We start from the raw sequence: 21041 nt of genomic DNA, 5'->3' as shown, positions 1-21041 counted from the left end.
CAGTCTTCTGTCCCATTGAACAAGGAGGTGCAAACCGTAGTCATGGGACGGTGGGACCCTTCTAAAGAGAGGATCATATACAAGGGGACATGGCTTCAAGTTTTCTCAGTACAGCATGTGATGGTGGGGGAAAGGGAAATGGGACTTGATATACCGCCTTTCTGAGGATTTTACAACTACATTCAAAGCGGTTTACATATATTCAAGTACTTATTTTGTACCAGGGGCAATGGAGGGTGAAGTGACTTGCCCAGAGTCACAAGGAGCTGCAGTGGGAATTGAACTCAGTTCCCCAGGATCAAAGTCCACTGCACTAACCACTAGGCTACTCCTCCACTCATTCCACCAATAAGAGCCAACCTCATCAGTGATGTCACAATGGCTTGATTGCCCGATACTTGACTCACTTCTGATATTGTGATGTCATAAGGGAAAGGGAAATGGGACTTATATACCGCCTTTCTGAGGTTTTTTTTGCAACTACATTCAAAGCGGTTTACATATATTCAGATACTTATTTTGTACCAGGGGCAATGGAGGGTTAAGTGACTTGCCCAGAGTCACAAGGAGCTGCAGTGGGAATCAAACCCAGTTCCCCAGGATCAAAGTCCACTGCACTAACCACTAGGCTGTTATCATTCTCAAGAAAGAAAGTGGGTCAGTGAGATTTGTTAAATAAAAGTCACCAAAGTAGTTGATGAATGTTTTTAAAAAACTGCCCGTGATAGACCTTAGTCTTCCCACAAGTTGCATCTTTAAGCCTTGTTCAACCCATTCAAATATCACACGTTAACAGTCATCCTTACATACTGCTTTTGCTGGTTTTATAGCTACTAATGTGACACGGAGGAGGCATGTCTGGGGCAGAGAGTGAGCACAGCTACATCATCATATGCCAGTTGATTAGTCATGAACCCTTAACCCCTACAAACGTGCTAATGAACTTTATCTTACCACAATATCACTTTGTATTTGTTTACACCGGAGTCTGCAAACGCCGCTCCGGTACTATCTAAGCCACATTGAGCCTACAAATAGGTGGGAAAATGTGGGTAACTAATAAATAAATAAACAGGGTCATTTTTTTTAATGGCTGCACACTAATGACAACTTCAACACATGGCCATTAATGCAAAAAAGGGAAAATCAGCCACTTCACTGCTGTGGTAAAAATGGCTTTAGGGAGCAGGAAAAACCCACATAAGGACTATTTTCTACCACAGGTTAGTAAAAGGACCCCTAAGTTTTTGACCTTTGACACATGTAGAAGTTCATTAAACAAACTGCTATCTTTTTCTCTTTCAGCCCTCAGTTCCTGAAGACGTCGTGCCCAAGGAGTTTGAGTATTTTAATGAACATTCAGAGCGTTACCTTATTCCCAAAGGAATCCGTCCGAGTCTTAAAGAATTCAGAATTGAGGTAAGTTGGAATCATTCATCCCACCAAGGAATTATCTGTTTGTCTATTAACTCCCTTACCAAAACTACAGCCTTTTAATTTAAAGGGCCAGTGTAAAAAGCAGGACAACCTGGCTCCTTGTCACTATTTTACTCTCACAATTAAAATAAGATGTATCAGGGTATCTGAAGCCTCCATTCCTGGCATTTCTTAACTACTACATTTGTTCTGGACGTTTCTGCTGCCAGTTTGCGTGTTATTAATGTGGAAAGGTGCCAGTTTATGTATTAGGAATTTAAAAGCATCCTTTCAGAAATTATTCTGCGAGGGCTGAAAAAGAAAAAGTGTAGAATTTGTAGTGCTCTAATAACATGAGAGAGGTAAAGATTGAAAGCTCATTAGAGTATAATGACATTTAATAGTGATTGGAAATTAAAAGTATAGGTTCAGAACAGTTTTCAGAGCAGATAAAAATCACATATTGAAACGTTAAAACAGAAAAGATATCTAGGTTGTAATAGGAAGCAGACAAATAAAAACATAAAATCAATGACCAGTGGGAAAAAAATATTGATCAGTTATTTCAGTTCTGGATAAAGGAACGTCTTCCTTCCTCAAAAGAGCAAAAGTTCACAAAAACAATACAATGTCACTATATGCTCGAGGTGTGCATTTCTGAGTCTTTTCATTTAGTTTAAGTGCTCACTAAAATTTTTAGCATGCACTAAATAAAACAGTGTGTAGTGAAATGCAATAAAACAAGAAAGAAACAAGAATTGGGGAAAAAAAACACTTAATTTTCAGCTGAATAGCCCCTGCTGTAGCCACTTAGATGAATTAGGCTGCAGAATCAGTTGTTTTCCCTGGTATGAAAGATGTGTTAATCTCCTCTAAGGGGTCCTGTTTTTCCCATGCACCAGGGCCCTTTTTACCACACTGGGTATAAAACCCCAGACTCTTACCACGTGGCCATGAGACGGGGAAGCCTTACCGCCACCTCAAGGGTTCCCATGCTAACCCGGCAGTGTGCGGTGATGCCCAGTTACTTCCAGGTTACCGCCACACAAGCCATTTCCATAGGTTTTCTTTTTCCCTCGGAACTGGCGCACGCTCAGGGCGGGTCTACCGCCGGCGGCTGCAGCGGTAGTCCCAGAAGAGCGAGTGGTAAGCCTGCGTTGGACTTACTGCTGCTCTGTAAAAGGCCCCTGAGTAACTAACAGCTCTGCACAGCTTGGGAGCTCGTGTGTGGGTGGTGGTTTGTGTATTGTAGAGCCCTGGAGTAGATCAGCTAAACTGGCCTTTGCTTACCTGGAGGCTGGTGGATCGGTATCTTTGTCAACACATTTTGTTTGTTGAAGTATCATATCCAGAATATGGAAGCAGGGACAGGCTTATGAACCTCAACATGTATACCCTGGAAGAGAGGAGATATGATAGAGACATTTAAATATCTCAAGGACATTAATGTACAGAAATTGAGCCTCTTTCAACGGAAGGAAAGCTCTGGAACGAGGGGGCATACGATGAAGTTAAGAGGAAATAGGCTTAGGAGTAACCTAAGAAAGTATTATTTCACAGAAAAAGTGTGGTGGAGGCATGGAGTCGAAGACTGTGTCAGAATTTAAGAAATCGTGGGATAAGCCCGTGGGATCCCTTAGGAAAAGGAAGAGTTAGGGGTTAGAGAGGATGGGCAGACTGGATGGGTCATATGGCCTTTATCTGCCGTCATGTTTCTATTCGGCTTTTAAGATCGATACATGACCCCTGACGCAAGCACCTTGCTGAAACACGGCTGTGTCAGGTCCCTGAAGAAACACTGCTTTCCCTGAGGTTTAGTACACTTTTTGATATCCCCTGTATTAGAACCTGTAAATTAAAGTGTCCTAACGTAGCAGGTGATGGCAGATAAAGACCAAATGTGTGCATCAGAACAGCTCATGTTGCCCTGGTACCAGCTGCAGAAGCATGACTGCAAGAGGTTGACTTCTGATAGCGAGGCATGGACTTGGAATCTGGGTCAGTAGGCTGTCAATACTAAGCCCCACTATATCAGAGTATAACTGGTTTCCAAAAAGATAACATTTACATCAAAAAGGATAGAAAAATAACTTCAATTTTGTTTTCTGCTTAACTGACCAAATTAATTTCTTTCCTACAGATGACATAACTAGTTCTTTGTACAATGCAAATTTATTTAGTTATTTTTTATGTAATGGGTTTTTACAACTTGTGTTTTCCATGTCCAGGTTTTGTTCTGGGGTTTGCGAGACTTGAAACGAATAAATTTGTTTGAAGTGGATCAGCCACAGGTTATTATTGAGTGTGCTGGGAAGAAAGTGGAGTCCGAAGTTATTCCAAATTACAAGGAGAACCCCAACTTTACTGAGCTGGTCAAATTTGTCAACGTGGTGAGTAATAGAGAGTGGAAGCAGTTCAGATACATCTCTTGATGTCAGCAGTCACTGCTGGGCAGTCAGGTATCTACTGAGAATCATTTACTTTTCATTCTCAGTCTCTGCTTGTTTTGTCTTTGCAATTCATTTCAGTATTTAGATACTGCTTAGGCCTAAGCGGTTTACAGTTTCATTTTACAGGTACTGGGTCTGTCCCTAGTGAGCTCACAATCTAAGTAGTACATTGCACTATTGTTGTACTTGGGGCAACAGAGGGTTAGTGACTTGCCCAGGATCGCACGGAGTTGCAGAAGGAATTGAACCTGGTTCCCAGGATCTCAACCCACTGCCGACATCAGGCAGCAGCAGGAATCAAACCCAGTCCCCAGGTCCACAATCTGCTGCACTAACCATTAGGCCACTCCTCCACCTAGCCCAGTGCGTATCAACATTTCTGTAGCCATAACCCCATTATGGGGCCACAGCAAGTGCTGATGACATTCCTGTAGACAACTTGCTCAGGTTGTGACCCTAAACGCAGGGTTTGTGACCCTATTTGGGGTCATGGCCCACAGTCGGGAGGCCCTGATCTACCTCTTTGCAGTTGTCCACTCTGCGTGTTTCACTGCTCCTATTCCTGTCTGTCCCATGAAAGATCCTGGACCTATTGGTAATAAACTGAGAATTAACATTGGAAGCTGAACAGTAGCGTCCAAAGACAAGCACATGTTGGCAAAAAGAAAGGTGCCACCCTTTAATGCTACTAACCAGCTTAAATCGAAAAAGAAAAACGCCTATATTTCAACCCAAATCGGGAGATGGGCGTTTTTCTCGCAAAGGCGCCCAAATCGGTATAATCAAAAGCCGATTTTGAGCGTTTCCAACTGCACTCTGTCGCGGAAACGAATAAATTTGATGGGGCATGTCGGAGGCGTGGTGGAGGCGGGACTGGGGCATGGTTATCAGCTGAGGAGAGATGGGCGTCTTTAGCTGATAATCGAAAAAAAAAAGGCATTTTTACCGCGATTTTGGGTCACTTTTTTTGGACCCTTTTTTCTCACGAACAAGTCCCAAAAAAATGCCCCAACTGCCCAGATGACCACTGGAGGGAATCGGGGATGACCACCCCGGACTCCCCCAGTGGTCACTAACCCCCTCCCACCAAAAAAAACCCCACTTTAAAAACTTTTTTTCCAGCCTGTTTGCCAGCCTCAAATGCCGTACCCACCTCCATGACAGCAGAATGTGTTCGATCCTGTCACAGCCTTTCCCTGGGTCAGATGTGGCTCTCGGGTGCAGTACAGGGTCACATCAGCATTGCATTGTGGTGGGTGTAGGGTATTGGCCTCCGTGATTTGATTAGCTTGTGTTACAGTCTCACGATGTTGGTAGTTGGTAGGCTCTTCTCCCATGGTGCTTTCCCCCCTGCCTACTGGGTCAGAGTGTGCCCTGTTGTGTTTCCTGTTGTAGTCCATGCGGTAGTGGCCATTTTTGTAAGCCAGTTTTAGTTCCCTTTCCTGTGTTAGCCACATTAGAGAACTTAGTTCTTCCCTTGAATGTGGCTGAAAGAGGGCATTGTACAGCATTCTGCCAGCTCTGACCTACTGCTAATCTCAGTACCAGGGAGACTCGTTGCCAGTGGGCACAACCTCTGATCTGCAGTTAACTGAGTAAACGCGGTTATTCCAATAAAGGATGTTTTCAGAGAGATTAGTCTTCAGGTGTAAACTGGTGTGCCAATGTTATACAGCAGTACAAAGTCCTAGAGGCATGCATGTATGCAGGTCCCTGGAGCACTTTTAGTGGGTACCGCAGTGCACTTCAGCCAGGTGGCCCCAGGCCCATCCCCCCCCCCCCCACACATGTAACACTGGTAAATGGGAGGCCTTCAAAACCCACTGTACCCACATGTAGGTGCCCCCTTCACCCCTAAGAGCTATGGTAGTGTTGTACATTTGTGGGTAGTGGGTTTTGGGGGAGGTGGGTTGGGAGCTTAGCACCCGTGGTAAGGGAGCTATGCATGTGGGCGCTTTTTCTGAAGTCCACCGCACTGATCTAGGGTGCCCAGTTGGTGTCCTGGGATATCAGGGGGGCCAGTGTACTACGAATCCTGGCCCCTCCCACGATCAAATGGCTCAGATTAGGACGTTTTTGAGCTGGGCGTTTTTAGTTTCCATTATTGCTAAAAAAAAACAAACGCCCAGCTCAAAAACGCCCATTTTTTCGAAAATACGGTTCAGCCCGCCCCTTCACGGACCCATTCTCGGAGATAAATGCCCATGGAGATAGGCGTTTGCGTTCGATTATGCCCCTCTAAGTCTTAATTGGGGCATCTAAGTGGCAAATTAAATGAAATAAGGATAAGTACAAAGTGATGCACAAATGGAAAAATAATCCTAACTCTAGAGACACAATGTTGAGTTCCAGGTCAGGAAAAGGATTTTACAGTTCTTGTGGAAAAAATAAACTGACACACTTCTTCAACAAAACCTACAATGAGAACCGATAACTGATAACCTCACTAAAAAAATCACCCCACCAACCTACTCAGTTATGAAAGCCCGCCTTCTACAACTACCCTAATCAATCCCTTCTTTCCTCTCTCTTCCCTACTTAATCTTACAATACTATCCTGAAATGACAATGCTATTAAAACTATGTAAGCCACATTGAGCCTGCAAATAGGTGGGATAATGTGGGATACAAATGCAATGCAATAAAATAAATAAATGAATGTGAGGTAGCAAAAGGAAAAGAAAACAAGACAGGGAATCCCATTATACCTCTATCTATGGTAAGACTGCACCTTGAAATTGTGTTAGGCTCTCTTTAAAAAAAAGCAACAGAATTAGACCAGGTAAAGAGTCAGCAAAAATGATAAAGAGGCTAGAACAACTCGCATGCTGGAACTCTCTTCCGTAGGAGCCAGTGAGGACAAAAACAAAGTGACAAATAGTGATAGAATTAAAAAGGCAGGGGATAAACACTGAGAAGCCCTATGTGGCTAGTATAGAGCAGTTCCACTCAAAGCAAAACTGAAAAGATTTTCACACTTAATAAAGTCATAGTCCATCATACCAAGGAATACATCTAACTTCGCTGTTTAAGCCAAATGAACTGTGATCTGCTACTGAAAAATCCACCACCATTTCCTCCATAGTAATAACCGGGAAAGTCATTGCTCCATGAAAGAGCAACTATTTCTAAGATGATAAATTTAAAATCCAAAAAGTCAACTTTCTAGACAGTTCTATCAACAATGGCCATCTACTATAATAAAACTCACACTCAACGTTCTGAAGACAACGTTCTGAAGTCACTCAGTCACTCACTGAAGGGTTCATGGATTCATGGTGGTGAAGCCAGAACACTGACCATGTCTCTCTGCCCTGCCCTCGCATGACGGACCAATCAGAAAAAACACCCTCAACATTCTGAAACACAAAGGACCATCACAACACCGTTCCCAGGCAACACTAGGCAACGTAAGACGGATCAATCAGAGGAAACTACATGACAATAAGGGAGGAGCATTCCCCAGCAGAATGGCTCATTATCTGTGCAGCACGGAGAGCACAGAACCATCGTTGGAACGAGAGAAGAATATTCCTGCTGTGGGTATGTGCAAAAATAGACCGGGGGGGGGGGGGGGGGGGATTTTTAAATGCATAATGCCAGTACTGAAGAGTGCCAGAGGGCCTATAGCACAGACTATATTTGGGATCGCTTGACATGGAGTCAGAGGAGCCGGAAAACAACATGCTCGTCACCATCTGGGATGTGGGCGAACAGGACAAGCTGCGGCCCAGCTGGAAGGATTACCCGCGACCCAGCCAGCAGCAAACAGCGACCAAGGAAGGGGGAGGAGTACTCCTTCCCTGCCTAGGAATCGCTGGAGACTGGCTGCCAAACTAACGAAACAACCACACATCGACGCACCACCTCCATCATCAACAACCTGCACACACACCGCACCCTCACACACACACACAAAAATAACTCTGTGACACACACACAAAAAAAAACCACATGCTAGCGCCCGTTTCATTGGTTTCGGAAACGGGCCTTTTTTTACTAGTATATATATAAAAAAAACTTCTGTATACAGAGAAATCAACCAACAGATGCAGCTCCCTCCACAACTCCAGCTTCCCTCCTTTACATACAAAAAAAGTCCATTATATACAACCAAACTACCAATTTTATCATATCCACTTCAACCCAAGAGACAGAGAAACATCTCAAAATCCTGACTGAATCCTTGAAACAAAAAGGCAACAACCCCAAAATAATCGTCAAGAATATTGCCTCTTCCCTTAAACACCCAGGAAAAACCTACTGCACTACAAAGAAAAGAAACCACAGAGAAAGTCCCCCTTGAAGCGACATAAAATCCAGAGCCGGAAAAAATGAAAAGAATCATAAAAGATCTACAGTCACTACTCCAGGAGGATGAATTACTGAAAGAAATATTCCCAGCTCCAGCTATGCTGGCCTTCTGACAACCACCTAATCTGAAACAAAAATTACCGAAAAGCCAGCTCCCAACAGAAGCTGAAAAAGAAAAGAACGTCACACGTCCCTGCAAGATACCAAGCTGCAAACTGTGCCAACACATTTCACAGAATTTCAGTGTTGACATATCTGAATAATCTTCTTCAGATCTATATATCATTCAGTGTATAAAATGTGAAGAAGGAGAAACAGGGCTAAAGAACTGATACCACATTAAACACTTCAAACCTAACCAGAATGTGGAGATGAGTAGTAACAACGTACTTCAGTACTTAAGTATAATTGGCAGTACTTTTGCTTGTAATGAGTTAACATTTTTCCCCCAATACTTTTTACTTGTAACTCATTACAAATAAGCTGTACTTTGTAAAGAAGTACAAGAAAGTATTTAAAAAAAAAAAGTATTTTTCATTCATCTTGCAGCTGAGCTGTGACTGCAGGTTCAGGCCCAATCGGCAACAAGCTAGCATCAGACATTGCATGAACCCTTCCATCCCTCCCTTAGCTGGCTGGCTATTACGTGAGCTGGGACGGGCTGCGCTGTACCCCCTCCCCCCCAAACCTACCTTAAGGCACCCTGGTGGTCTAGTGGTCTCTTTGAGGCAGGAAAGAACCTCACTATTAATGTTCTTCCGCCCACTGTATTTTTCATGGAAGGACCTTGTGTGACCCGCTAGAAGTTAGCTCGTAAACATACTCAGGGGTCCTTTTACAAAGGCGTGCTGAAAAATGGCTTGCGGTAGTGTAGGTGCGGGTTTTGGGTGCGCACTCATCCATTTTAGGTCTGAGACCTTACCGCCAGCCATTGACCTAGCAGTAAAGACTCACGCGGTAACGACCTACGCATGCCAAATGCCACTTGGCTCATGTCCGTTATACATGCCTGAAAATAATTTTCAGATGCGCGTATCGGACACATGCCAAAAATGAAATTACTGCAACAGCCACACGGTAGTCGGGCGGTAACTCCATTTTGGTGTGTGTTGGATGTGCGTAGATGCTTATACGGCTTAGTAAAAGGGCCCCTGAATTCTATGGTCCAACTTGTTAAGAATACTTTTTACTTTGTAGTTAAAAAAAAGTAGTTTTAAGAGCTGTACTTTATTTCTTTTACTTGAGGTTTTGGTTTTGTTTTAGATAAGACTTTCTACTTTTACTTCACTACTTTTGAAGCCACTATTTTTACTTTTTACTTAAGTACTTTAAAAAAAGTAACAAACCCTTTCAGTACCCTTCTCCACCACCGCCAACTCCAGGCTCCGCCCTTTCTGCCTCGCCTCACCTCATGCATGGAACAAACTCCCTGAACCCATACGCCAAGCCCCCTCCCTGCCCATCTTCAAATCACTGCTCAAAGCCCACCTCTTCAATGTCGCCTTCAGCACCTAACCACCATACCTCTATTCAGGAAATCTAGACTGCCCCAACTTGACGTTTCGTCCTTTAGATTGTAAGCTCCTCTGAGCAGGGACCGTCCTTCTTTGTTAAATTGTACAGCGCTGCGTAACCCTAGTAGCGCTCTAGAAATGTTAAGTAGTAGTAGTAGACCCATTTCTGCCAGAATTACACCTCTGTGGGAGAGCACTTTTCAAGACAAGAGCATTTTTTCAATGACTTTATGGTCAGAATACTAAAATGAAATTTTAAAACAATCCAGGAATATAAGACCTTTGAAGTTAAAATGATAATATATGTTGACAGCCACCAGTCAGGGCTTAAAGATCTGGGTTTCCTATCACATTATAACCCATGATGTTACACTGCTTTGTCATCTGTCCATCTCTCCCTGTTTCTAACCCCCTACCCCACCCTTACCTTTCCCATGACACTGTCATTGAAATATTCTGATATTTGTCATGTTTTGTGCATTTCTGACCCAAAGAGGAAGGTTATTGCCTTCAAAATTTAAGCAAATATGTACTGTTAGTCCAGTAAAAAAAAAGTATCATCTGATCTTCTTTATTGCTTTGTTTTATTACTATTTAATACCTTTAAAGGTGGACTAACACAGCTACCATTTTACCCTGAATCAGGGAGAAAACTTTTAAAAGGTAGAAACATCATAAACAAAAAAAAAATCATACTTTTAAGGAATGTTTTACTTGATGGTCTTGAGTCTCATTTCATCAAACTAACTATACAATTATGTTTAGGTCAATATTCAGTATTTATGTGGCTGATTACTGCTTCAGTGCTATATCACTATTATTATTATGCAGTACCAGATATGCATAAATTTTGGTCAGATAACCTAATGTATCTCTCAATCCGGAAACAGCGACTAAAATGATAGCGGGGATGGGACGACTTCCCTATGAAGAAAGACTAAGGAGGCTAGGGCTATACAGCTTGGAGAAGAGACGGCTGAGGGGAGACATGATAAAGGTATATAAAATAATGAGTGGAGTGGAACAGGTGGATGTGAAGCGTCTGTTCACGCTTTCCAAAAATACTAGGACTAGGGGGCATGCGATGAAACTACAGTGTAGTAAATTTAAAACAAATCGGAGAAAATTTTTCTTCATCCAACGTGTAATTAAACTCTGGAATTCGTTGCCGGAGAAAGTGGTGAAGGCGGTTAGCTTAGCAGAGTTTAAAAAGGGGTTGGACAGTTTCCTAAAGGACAAGTCCATAAACCGCTACTAAACGGACTTGGAAAAATCCAAAATTCCAGGAATAACATGCATAGAATGTTTGTACGTTTGGGAAGCTCGCCAGGTGCCCTTGGCCTGGATTGGCCGCTGTCGTGGACAGGATGCTGGGCTCGATGGACCCTTGGTCTTTTCCCAGTGTGGCATTACTTATGTACTTATGTCCTCTACTTGGCTCACTTTTATTACATAGAGCAGTGATTTAACCTATTGTGATGTCATAGTGGCTCATTCCACCAAAAAGAGCCAACCTCATTAGTGATGTCACAATGGCTTGATTGTATAGAATGTTTGTACGTGTGGGAAGCTTGTTAGGTGCCCTTGGCCTGGATTGGCCGCTGTCGTGGACAGGATGCTGGGCTCGATGGACCCTTGGTCTTTTCCCAGTGTGGCATTACTTATGTACTTATGTACTTATGATGGAACTCTGTAAGCCACATTGAGCCTGCAAATAGGTGGGAAAATGTGGGATACAAATGCAACAAATAATAATAATAATAATGTCTGGTCAAAAATTTCCATATAAAAGATTAAGAGATATTGGTGCTTTGCGAGGGTGGAACTAAAATTTTATCCAGATAGTGGCGATATTCAGCCACTGTCATATGAATGCATCTGTTTAGGGAAACCACACAAACAGCAGCCTAAGTTCAATGCATGTTATCCATCTTAAACATTCAGTGGTCCTGTCTAAACAGATAGAGCAATGGTCATCCTTCTGAGTATTGCTCCTCTTAATTTGCAAGGAAAACAAAGAGAAAGCAAATTCTCCCTTGCCCGCTCTGCACAGTGGGAGAGTTGAGAAACCACTTCCCTGTGTGGGATGGCCCTTCCTATGCAGGATAATGGGAGGTTGGTTTGATTGGTTAAGAACATAAGCGTTGCCATATTGAGAAAATCCACTGCTTATTTCTGGGATAAGCAGTATAAAATGTTTTGTACTTTTTGGGGATCTTGACCTGGATTGGCCACTGTTGGAAACAGGATGCTGGGCTTGATGGACCATTAGTCTGTTCCAGTATGGCAATACTTATGTACTTATGTGACAGACCAAAGGCCACTATCCTGTTTCCAACAGGGCCAATCCAGGTCACAAGTACCTGGCAAGATCCTAGAATAGTAAAACAGATTTTATGCTGCTTATCCCAGAAATAATTAGTGGATTTTCTCAAGTCCATCTTCAAACTGGCTTATGGACTTTTCTTTTAGGAAATTATCCAAACCTTTTTTAAACCCTGCTAAGCTAACTGCTTTTACCACATTCTCTGGTAACAAATTCCAGAGTTTCATTATACATTGAGTGAAGAAATATTTTCTCTAATTTGTTTTAAACTTACTACTTAATAGTTTCATTGGCCCCTAGTATTTTTGGAAAGAGTAAACAAGCGATTAAGTGGTCCACTCAGTATTTTGTAGATGTCTATCATATCTCTCCTCAGTTATCTCTTCTCCAAGCTGAAGAGTCCTAGCCGCTTTCAGAATGTTTTGTGGTATTTCAGGAGCTGCCAGAGCAGGTGTACTTGCACCCTCCTCTCAGCATCTTCGTGGTGGAGAAACGTGCCTTTGGACGTATGGTGCTTGTGGGGACCAATGTTGTGTCACATCTCATGAAATTCTCCCCAAAAGAAATGGAAGAGATGACAGAAGAGCCAGAAAGCAACCAAAAACGTGAGTGTGCTAGTTACTACTATTACTGCTTCTTATCTTTGCGATAGCGCTACTAGACATACTCTGTGCGGTATACAAACATGTAATACACAGTCACTGCTTCCCAGAACTTACAATCTATTCAAGACAGAGAGGGAGTTTCATTTATTACAGGGAATGATTAAAAACAACAGTCAGTATTCAGAGTGTTTTAGATGTCAACAGTCGCCATCTAAGTTAGACCCACAGATTCTATGTCGATTGCTAGAGCTCGAGGCAGCTATTGTAGCCAAGGGAGCCACTAAGGGCCAGAGCGAGTGGGGATCACTCCTGCCTGGGATACCCCACTGGACCATCAGGGACATAGGTAGGCCCTGGGGAGGGGGGGTCTTGTCTCAGGCTGAGGATTTGGAGGGGGGGTCAGACCATGTCGGGGAAGTGGAAGGGAGGGGAATGCATCCAACAGTATTGACCACTACCCAACAAGCTATGCAGGTGCCAGCCAATATTCAGTGCTGGCCGGTACCTGCAAAGCTAAGCGACTTGACATAGGCCGTTTTACACCTCCAGACAATTGATGCAGGCATCATAGCCAAAACACGGCCCATGTCGAGCCATATTGAAGTGTAGTAATGGATTGCAGACACCCTTAATTTATTATCTTTACCTTCTCTACTGTGTTTGTGGGCTTTGCGCTGTGGAGAACTGTTTTTCTGTGTTGTGCTTGGCCAGTAAGACCAGTCCATCGACTTTGGCATCAAAAGCATTAGTCTCCATGGCTCTAGGAGCCACACTGGACATTGAAGATGTATGTACATCAAAAAGTGTCTTAGTCACTCTCCACTGAGCGTTGATAAAAGCCATCAGAAATCAGGGTTCCCATCCATGGAAAAGGAAAGATTTGTTCTCATTCTCATCTGTGCAAAGGGACAATGATGTCGGGTGTCTTACCCCCCCCCCCCCCATTAACAGCAACACAGAAAAATCCCTGGTATTCTAATGGGCCCCCACCCTCATCAACCCACCCCAAATGTTAAAATTTCCTGGTGTCTACTAACACCCCCTAACCGCTTATCCAGGCCCCCCCTTGGGAACCCCCAAATCACACGCTCCTGATGTCATCTTCAAAACGGCAGCACGAACAGCACATGTGAATCATTGCTCACTGCCAGCGACCTCTAAAAGGGAAGAGAAGTTTTAAAAGGGGGGGGGGAGAGCTTGCCAGCAATCTGGCATCTCTTCCTGCCTGTTGAGAAGGGGAGGGCAGGAGAGAGAGATGCCAGTTCATGGGCAGGGTGAGAAATGGAAGAGAGAAGATACTGTGGATGTGTGTGTGGGGGGGGGGGGGGGGGGGAAGAGACAGAGGGAAAATTTTAGGCACACTTACTTTGGACTCAGGTTCATCCAAAACTGACTGGCTAGAGCACCGGCCTAAACTAAAAAATTAATACCAGAATGGTCACCACATAATCCATATATCCAACACCATGAAGCAAGTCAACCACCATAGCTGGCATTTAAGTTAAGACAATGACTGCGCTGGCTGAAAATTATTGCAATATAATTTGTATTAATTGTTCCAGTCTTTTCAGTAAGGGAGAACGTCCCAGTGTAATTAGGTAGGGAAGAAAGTAATGAACGTAGATTTCATTTTCAAGTCTATACATAACATCACAACCAATGTTAGAGAAATGGTAATGAAAAGGGCACAAAACCAGGATAATTTAACAGCTCAATTATTTTTGTTTTAGCACAAAAAATGCCTCCAAGACCAGGTCCTTCACAGGCAACGATAACCATTGAGACTTCAGAATATGGAGCCGAGAGCAACCGCAATCCTTTTAGCGTGGTGGCAGTGAGTATCGAGATTCACTACTAAAGCACCTTCAGCTTCTATTTATAGAAAAATGAAGTCCATGGGAATTTGGGGGGGGGGGGAGGGGAGGACATCGCATTCTTCTACTGTTTCAAACCAGAAATCCAGGTGTCACTTCATAAGCACAGGGTGGATGGAAACCTTCACTCCGAATTGTCCAGGGAGAATTAGAAGGTCTTTAAAAAAATTAAAAAAAAACCATATCCATGTGTCTCCTCAGATTAGTGATTTCAGAAAGCTGCTATTTACATGTGGAGATCACCAGGATGCAGAAATTTCAAAGGAGCATGTTTTGAATGGTTTGTGTTATCCCTTCCTCAGTTTCTGCTATAAAGAATTCTTTAAAATTTAAATTATAACAAATTCTAGCAGAGCAAATAATTTGTGACTCTTACATTTTCCCTACACATTTGTTGGCCACTGATTTTTTGTTGTGAAAATACTTTAAAGAGATTTTGACTCTTTATACATTTCCTATTTCTGACTGTTACTATTTGTCAAGTAAGAAAAGGGAGGCTGGAACTTCGGCTGTTCGGCTGATCTAGTACCTTGGGTTATGCTATTCTTTAGACAGTCCTTTACTGGCTTTTGTCAGTTTTTCAGGATGGTTAGATGATAGGTGTCCATTTGTAAGATTGATATAGAATTTTTGAGAGAGGGATTGAGTTTTTTATCCCATCGGTTTTCTCATGTTTTATGAGTTTTTACGTTGGGATTTTTTCTCTCTTGACTCTCTTAAATAGAACCCATGATAGTACTCTACTCCTATTTTAAGCAGGGGTTTAGCAATAACTTTGTATGATTCCCTGCTAGGAGGTTTGAGGTTCATTTTGTTAACAGGATTTATCAATCCAGAGGGACACCTGCATACCATCTCTGTATATGTTTGTACAAGTAAACTCCTTTTGATAGGTTGATAATTCTTTTATAAAGGAAAAGAAGCCCCTCAGCCACTCAAGTGCCCCTATATGGAGGTCTTCTGGCATCTTTACATGGAAGCTGCTGCTCAATGCTGCTCTTTTTTCAAGTCTTTTTGTCTGAATTCATTCTCCTGCTCTGCATATTTTACAAAAAACTCCACATTCAGCAAAACGTCTCATCAAATACCAAGAGAATCGTGACGGTCTCAGCCTAAATAGTCCAATTCCCCCATCAACGTGCTGTGCAAAACAGGGTTTCACATCTGTTAAAGCATTTGAAAATTGGATATTTGTATACTGAAGTCACATATAACACATGAATTATAAAACTGGACTAATGAACTGCAGTGGTGAAAGTATCTGACGAGATATTGGAACGACTCCCGGCTGGTTAAATAGTGCTTAGCCAGCTATGTAGTAATATTCAACGCAAGATAACCGGTTATCTCCGCTGAATATTAGCACTTAGTGGCTAGACACTAACTGGCTATGTTGTGCGACTTAGCCGGCTAATTGCAAATATTCAGCGCCAAACCGGCTAAGTTGAGCAGTTAAGATAGGCCACTTCAATAGCAGGCTTGTCTTTATCCACTATTAATGTAACCGACTAGCGCTCAATATTCGCTTAGCCAGTCAAGTTGCCATGACCAAACCTGAAACCGGACATTCAATGCCGGTTGCCAGATACAACTCGACATTGAATATCGGGTCAGAACCAGTGGCGGCAGCTAACTGCACTGCCTGCCACTGGCTGAATATTGGGATTGTATCTGTTGGTCCCATTACTCAATCAATGCGTTGTTGATTTGAATAGGGGAAGACTTATTTCAAGGCACAGAAGATGTGCATCCAGGCTCTGTTATAATATTACCCTCCATATGTGAACATTAAGGGGACGCCAAAGGTTAGGTGCAAGATGCAGGGCACTAACCCTCAGATTCTATATATTGCAGCTAAAGTAACGTCTGCAAATCAGCGAGCACTGCCAATCTACGTGTCTGCAACTTAATTCATTAATAAACTAACAATTATTGGCCTTAAGTGGGAGTTACACACACATCATATTCTAACGCTGCGCACAGAACTCCTACAACTGCAAGGAGGTAGAAACATAATTATTTCGGGGGGGGGGGGGAGCATTCCAGGGGTATTCCCAGAATATACACTCGATTGGCACCTAACTTATGAATCAATATTTATGTCTGTACGGCCCATCCAGTCTGCCCAACAAGACAAACTCATTACATATGGTATGTGATACTTCATGTGTATTCCTGATCTTTTTTAAAAAAAAATTTTATTTATAATCATTTAAATTTTTACAAGCGATAAAACAACTTGCTGGAAATACAGAGAAAGTAATATGTAGGAATTATTTCAGTCAGGTAATTCTATTCTCTTCCTTAGACCACTAAATAGGGAGAGTGAAACAAGGCAAGATCAATTAAACAATAAACAGAAAAAAAAAGTGCTATTAACCTGATTATCCCCAGATATTACTCGTCTAATTCATTATTCCACATTGATCATCTGGTTGGCTTCTTCAAGGCCAATACGGTGTATAGTCAAATCATTTCATTGAAAACATACTTATTGTCCGATATTAGTTAGAAATAATACATCTGATTACATTCTTTCTCTTTTAAAAACCAGAAGTTATTTAACAATACATATACTTACAGTGGGGGAAATAAGTATTTGATCCCTTGCTGATTTTGTAAGTTTGCCCACTGACAAAGACATGAGCAGCCCATAATTGAAGGGTAGGTTATTGGTAACAGTGAGAGATAGCACATCACAAATTAAATCCGGAAAATCACATTGTGGAAAGTATATGAATTTATTTGCATTCTGCAGAGGGAAATAAGTATTTGATCCCCCACCAACCAGTAAGAGATCTGGCCCCTACAGACCAGGTAGATGCTCCAAATCAACTCGTTACCTGCATGACAGACAGCTGTCGGCAATGGTCACCTGTATGAAAGACACCTGTCCACAGACTCAGTGAATCAGTCAGACTCTAACCTCTACAAAATGGCCAAGAGCAAGGAGCTGTCTAAGGATGTCAGGGACAAGATCATACACCTGCACAAGGCTGGAATGGGCTACAAAACCATCAGTAAGACGCTGGGCGAGAAGGAGACAACTGTTGGTGCCATAGTAAGAAAATGGAAGAAGTACAAAATGACTTGCAATCGACAAAGATCTGGGGCTCCACGCAAAATCTCACCTCGTGGGGTATCCTTGATCATGAGGAAGGTTAGAAATCAGCCTACAACTACAAGGGGGGAACTTGTCAATGATCTCAAGGCAGCTGGGACCACTGTCACCACGAAAACCATTGGTAACACATTACGACATAACGGATTGCAATCCTGCAGTGCCCGCAAGGTCCCCCTGCTCCGGAAGACACATGTGACGGCCCGTCTGAAGTTTGCCAGTGAACACCTGGATGATGCCGAGAGTGATTGGGAGAAGGTGCTGTGGTCAGATGAGACAAAAATTGAGCTCTTTGGCATGAACTCAACTCGCCGTGTTTGGAGGAAGAGAAATGCTGCCTATGACCCAAAGAACACCGTCCCCACTGTCAAGCATGGAGGTGGAAATGTTATGTTTTGGGGGTGTTTCTCTGCTAAGGGCACAGGACTACTTCACCGCATCAATGGGAGAATGGATGGGGCCATGTACCGTACAATTCTGAGTGACAACCTCCTTCCCTCCGCCAGGGCCTTAAAAATGGGTCGTGGCTGGGTCTTCCAGCACGACAATGACCCAAACATACAGCCAAGGCAACAAAGGAGTGGCTCAGGAAGAAGCACATTAGGGTCATGGAGTGGCCTAGCCAGTCACCAGACCTTAATCCCATTGAAAACTTATGGAGGGAGCTGAAGATGCGAGTTGCCAAGCGACAGCCCAGAACTCTTAATGATTTAGAGATGATCTGCAAAGAGGAGTGGACCAAAATTCCTCCTGACATGTATGCAAACCTCATCATCAACTACAGAAGACGTCTGACCGCTGTGCTTGCCAACAAGGGTTTTGCCACCAAGTATTAGGTCTTGTTTGCCAGAGGGATTAAATACTTATTTCCCTCTGCAGAATGCAAATAAATTCATATACTTTCCACAATGTGATTTTCCGGATTTAATTTGTGATGTGCTATCTCTCACTGTTACCAATAACCTACCCTTCAATTATGGGCTGCTCATGTCTTTGTCAGTGGGCAAACTTACAAAATCAGCAAGGGATCAAATACTTATTTCCCCCACTGTAAGTCTCTAATTCAAATCCCACTGATTAAAGTAATCCCAGTTTTCACAGACTTCACTCCTTTTAAAGTAATAATTGAGGAAATATTTCTGAGGAAAACATCCTGATCTTGATTTATCCTTCAATTTTTAGGACACAGACTGTAGAACTCTGCCCTACACTCACCTTGTTCTAAAAGTTTTGCCAACAATTTCAAAGATTTTAAGAACAAGGCCAGTGCTGGACAGACCGTACAGGTCCTTATCTGCCATCATCTATGACATGTCTATGCCTAAAGTTTTTTTTTTTTGTTACATTTGTACCCCACACTTTTTCCCACTCATGGCAGGCTCAATGCGGCAGGCAATGGAGAGTTAAGTGACTTGCCCAGAGTCACAAGGAGCTGCCTGTGCCGGGAATTGAACTCAGTTCCTCAGGACCAAGGTCCACCACCCTAACCACTAGGCCACTCCTCCACTAATTTTAAAGTTAGCGGATCCTTTATAGAATAGCGGTCAGAACTTACATTTCTCGGCAGCAGTTGTAGAACGTAGTCCTGATGGCATAACAGAACCTGGATTCCCGCAGTTGTTGTAGAATGCGAGTGTAAAATTGGTATTCATGCACGCACATGTTGGCTCTTATACCATGTCAGTAACAGGCACTTGTGAGCACCTGATCTTCTGAAATGTGCGTGCATACATGTTGGATCTGCCCATGCCCCACCTGCATGTATTTACGCACTAAGGGGCACTACTGATTAGCATTCACTAAAAGCCATGCAGCCCCTTATATTCCTATGTACTGTATGGCATTTAGCACATGCTGATCATCAGTGTTACCTTAGAAAAAGGACCCTAAAGAAGTTATGAACTGACATTATGAAACACCACTTATGGCCCAACTCGCTCTTATGCATGCATTAGTATTCTATAACATTACATGCACACTCGGTGCAAGAATTATAGAATAAGGGGGGGGGGGGGGTATGAGGACAGTTCTGTAAGAGGGATGTCTACTTTTAGGTGCCCAGAATGCATCTGTATAGAGCCTGTTCTGTTAATAGCTGGTTTGTAGGTGTCATTGTTTACCATCACTTAGGAGCTGTTCCTGCGAGTGTCAATTCAGATGTCAAGGGGCAGTGGATCTCCATAACTGCAGTCAAGAATTCTGCTTGTATTGCCTAATATCTAGAAAGAATTTCTACCTGCTGCAATGCTTCAGCTTGGCTTTCTAACACCAATCCTCCTGGTTATTCTGATAGGCTCCTCTGAAAAAAATCCCAATTAATAAACTAATGAAAAAGGAAGAAGAGTATGAAGAAGAGAAACCCGAAAAGGAAGAGCTGGATTGGTGGTCAAAGTACTACGAATCCTTAAAGGAACTGAACAGCCAGGTGAGAAGAGCAATATTAATGGTGATTCAGGTTGTCACAAAATGCCTAGCCACCCGCCTGGGGTTGCCCCATGGCCACTTAGAGGGTCTATGCCCAGGACAGCTCAGGTGTGCCTGCACCTGCCGCATGTGCTCTACACTGCAACCCTCCTCCCACCGACTGGGTCACAACCGCCTCTGGGAGAGTCTCCCGCTTCCAGATTATCCTCAGTGATTTCTAGGTTACTAGGGCCACACTCCCAGTGGCCCCACAGTTCCCAGAAAGCACTCACAGACCCAACACACAAACCACCAGGATTCTTTATCAGCCCAGACAAACAGAACAAACAAACAATTGTATTTATTCTCAGAACTTGGAACAGTGGACAAAAATGTGCAATTGGCAAACAATAACAGGTAACTGAATATGGAACAATTAGAAAACTAACTAAAACATTTGCATACTGTCTAAACAGTACTTGGGATGTATAATTGTTCACAGAGCATTAGCAAAGAGATTGGTCTCTTTCTTCTTCCAGGCTAAGCCTGAAGCAATAGTCAGTACTACTGGGTAATTTCAAACTACAGGCCAATCAGAGCCCAGTCAACACATTTTAAACATATACTGCTGCTTGCTTCAAGCTTGTGCTAAAGAAAAAGAACACTCAGTTCTCTATAACAGCTTTAAGCATAAATATGCGCCATCTGCTGGCCAAAAAGGAGAAATACACTTCAGACATAATTAAAACAGGGAAATATCCAATACATTTTACAGGCTTAAAAACAGTGTTTTTTCACACAGATACTGCCCAGAATAAACCAGAAGTCCAACCACAGGTAAATTCAGCAGCCTGCCAACAGATGGTGGTGGGATTAAAAGCCAAGTCTCCAGCATATACACATCTCTTACTATGAAGCCACACTGTCACCTGAAACTTGAAATAAATATTTAGGACAGTATTCAGATTCCAGCAAGAAAGCCACATGTGTCAGAAAAAGCAAAACTGAAAGTCTAACT

General features: G+C 42.8%; 1 protein-coding gene across 1 annotated transcript in view; it reads left to right on the top strand.

The window, feature by feature from the left end:
• Positions 1-21041, top strand: part of LOC115476527 (fer-1-like protein 4) — a 149912-nt gene that overhangs the window by 74331 nt on the left and 54540 nt on the right. Inside the window, exons 27-31 of the mRNA XM_030212946.1 lie at positions 1306-1419; positions 3645-3806; positions 12457-12625; positions 14356-14459; positions 19914-20045. Of these exons, the coding sequence (XP_030068806.1) occupies positions 1306-1419; positions 3645-3806; positions 12457-12625; positions 14356-14459; positions 19914-20045 (681 nt within the window). The remainder of the gene's footprint in view (positions 1-1305; positions 1420-3644; positions 3807-12456; positions 12626-14355; positions 14460-19913; positions 20046-21041) is intronic.

This window comes from Microcaecilia unicolor, chromosome 8 (genome assembly GCF_901765095.1).
Source record: "Microcaecilia unicolor chromosome 8, aMicUni1.1, whole genome shotgun sequence".
In the NCBI taxonomy this organism is placed as follows: Eukaryota; Metazoa; Chordata; class Amphibia; order Gymnophiona; family Siphonopidae; genus Microcaecilia; species Microcaecilia unicolor.
This window is presented reverse-complemented; position numbering and strand designations above follow the sequence as displayed.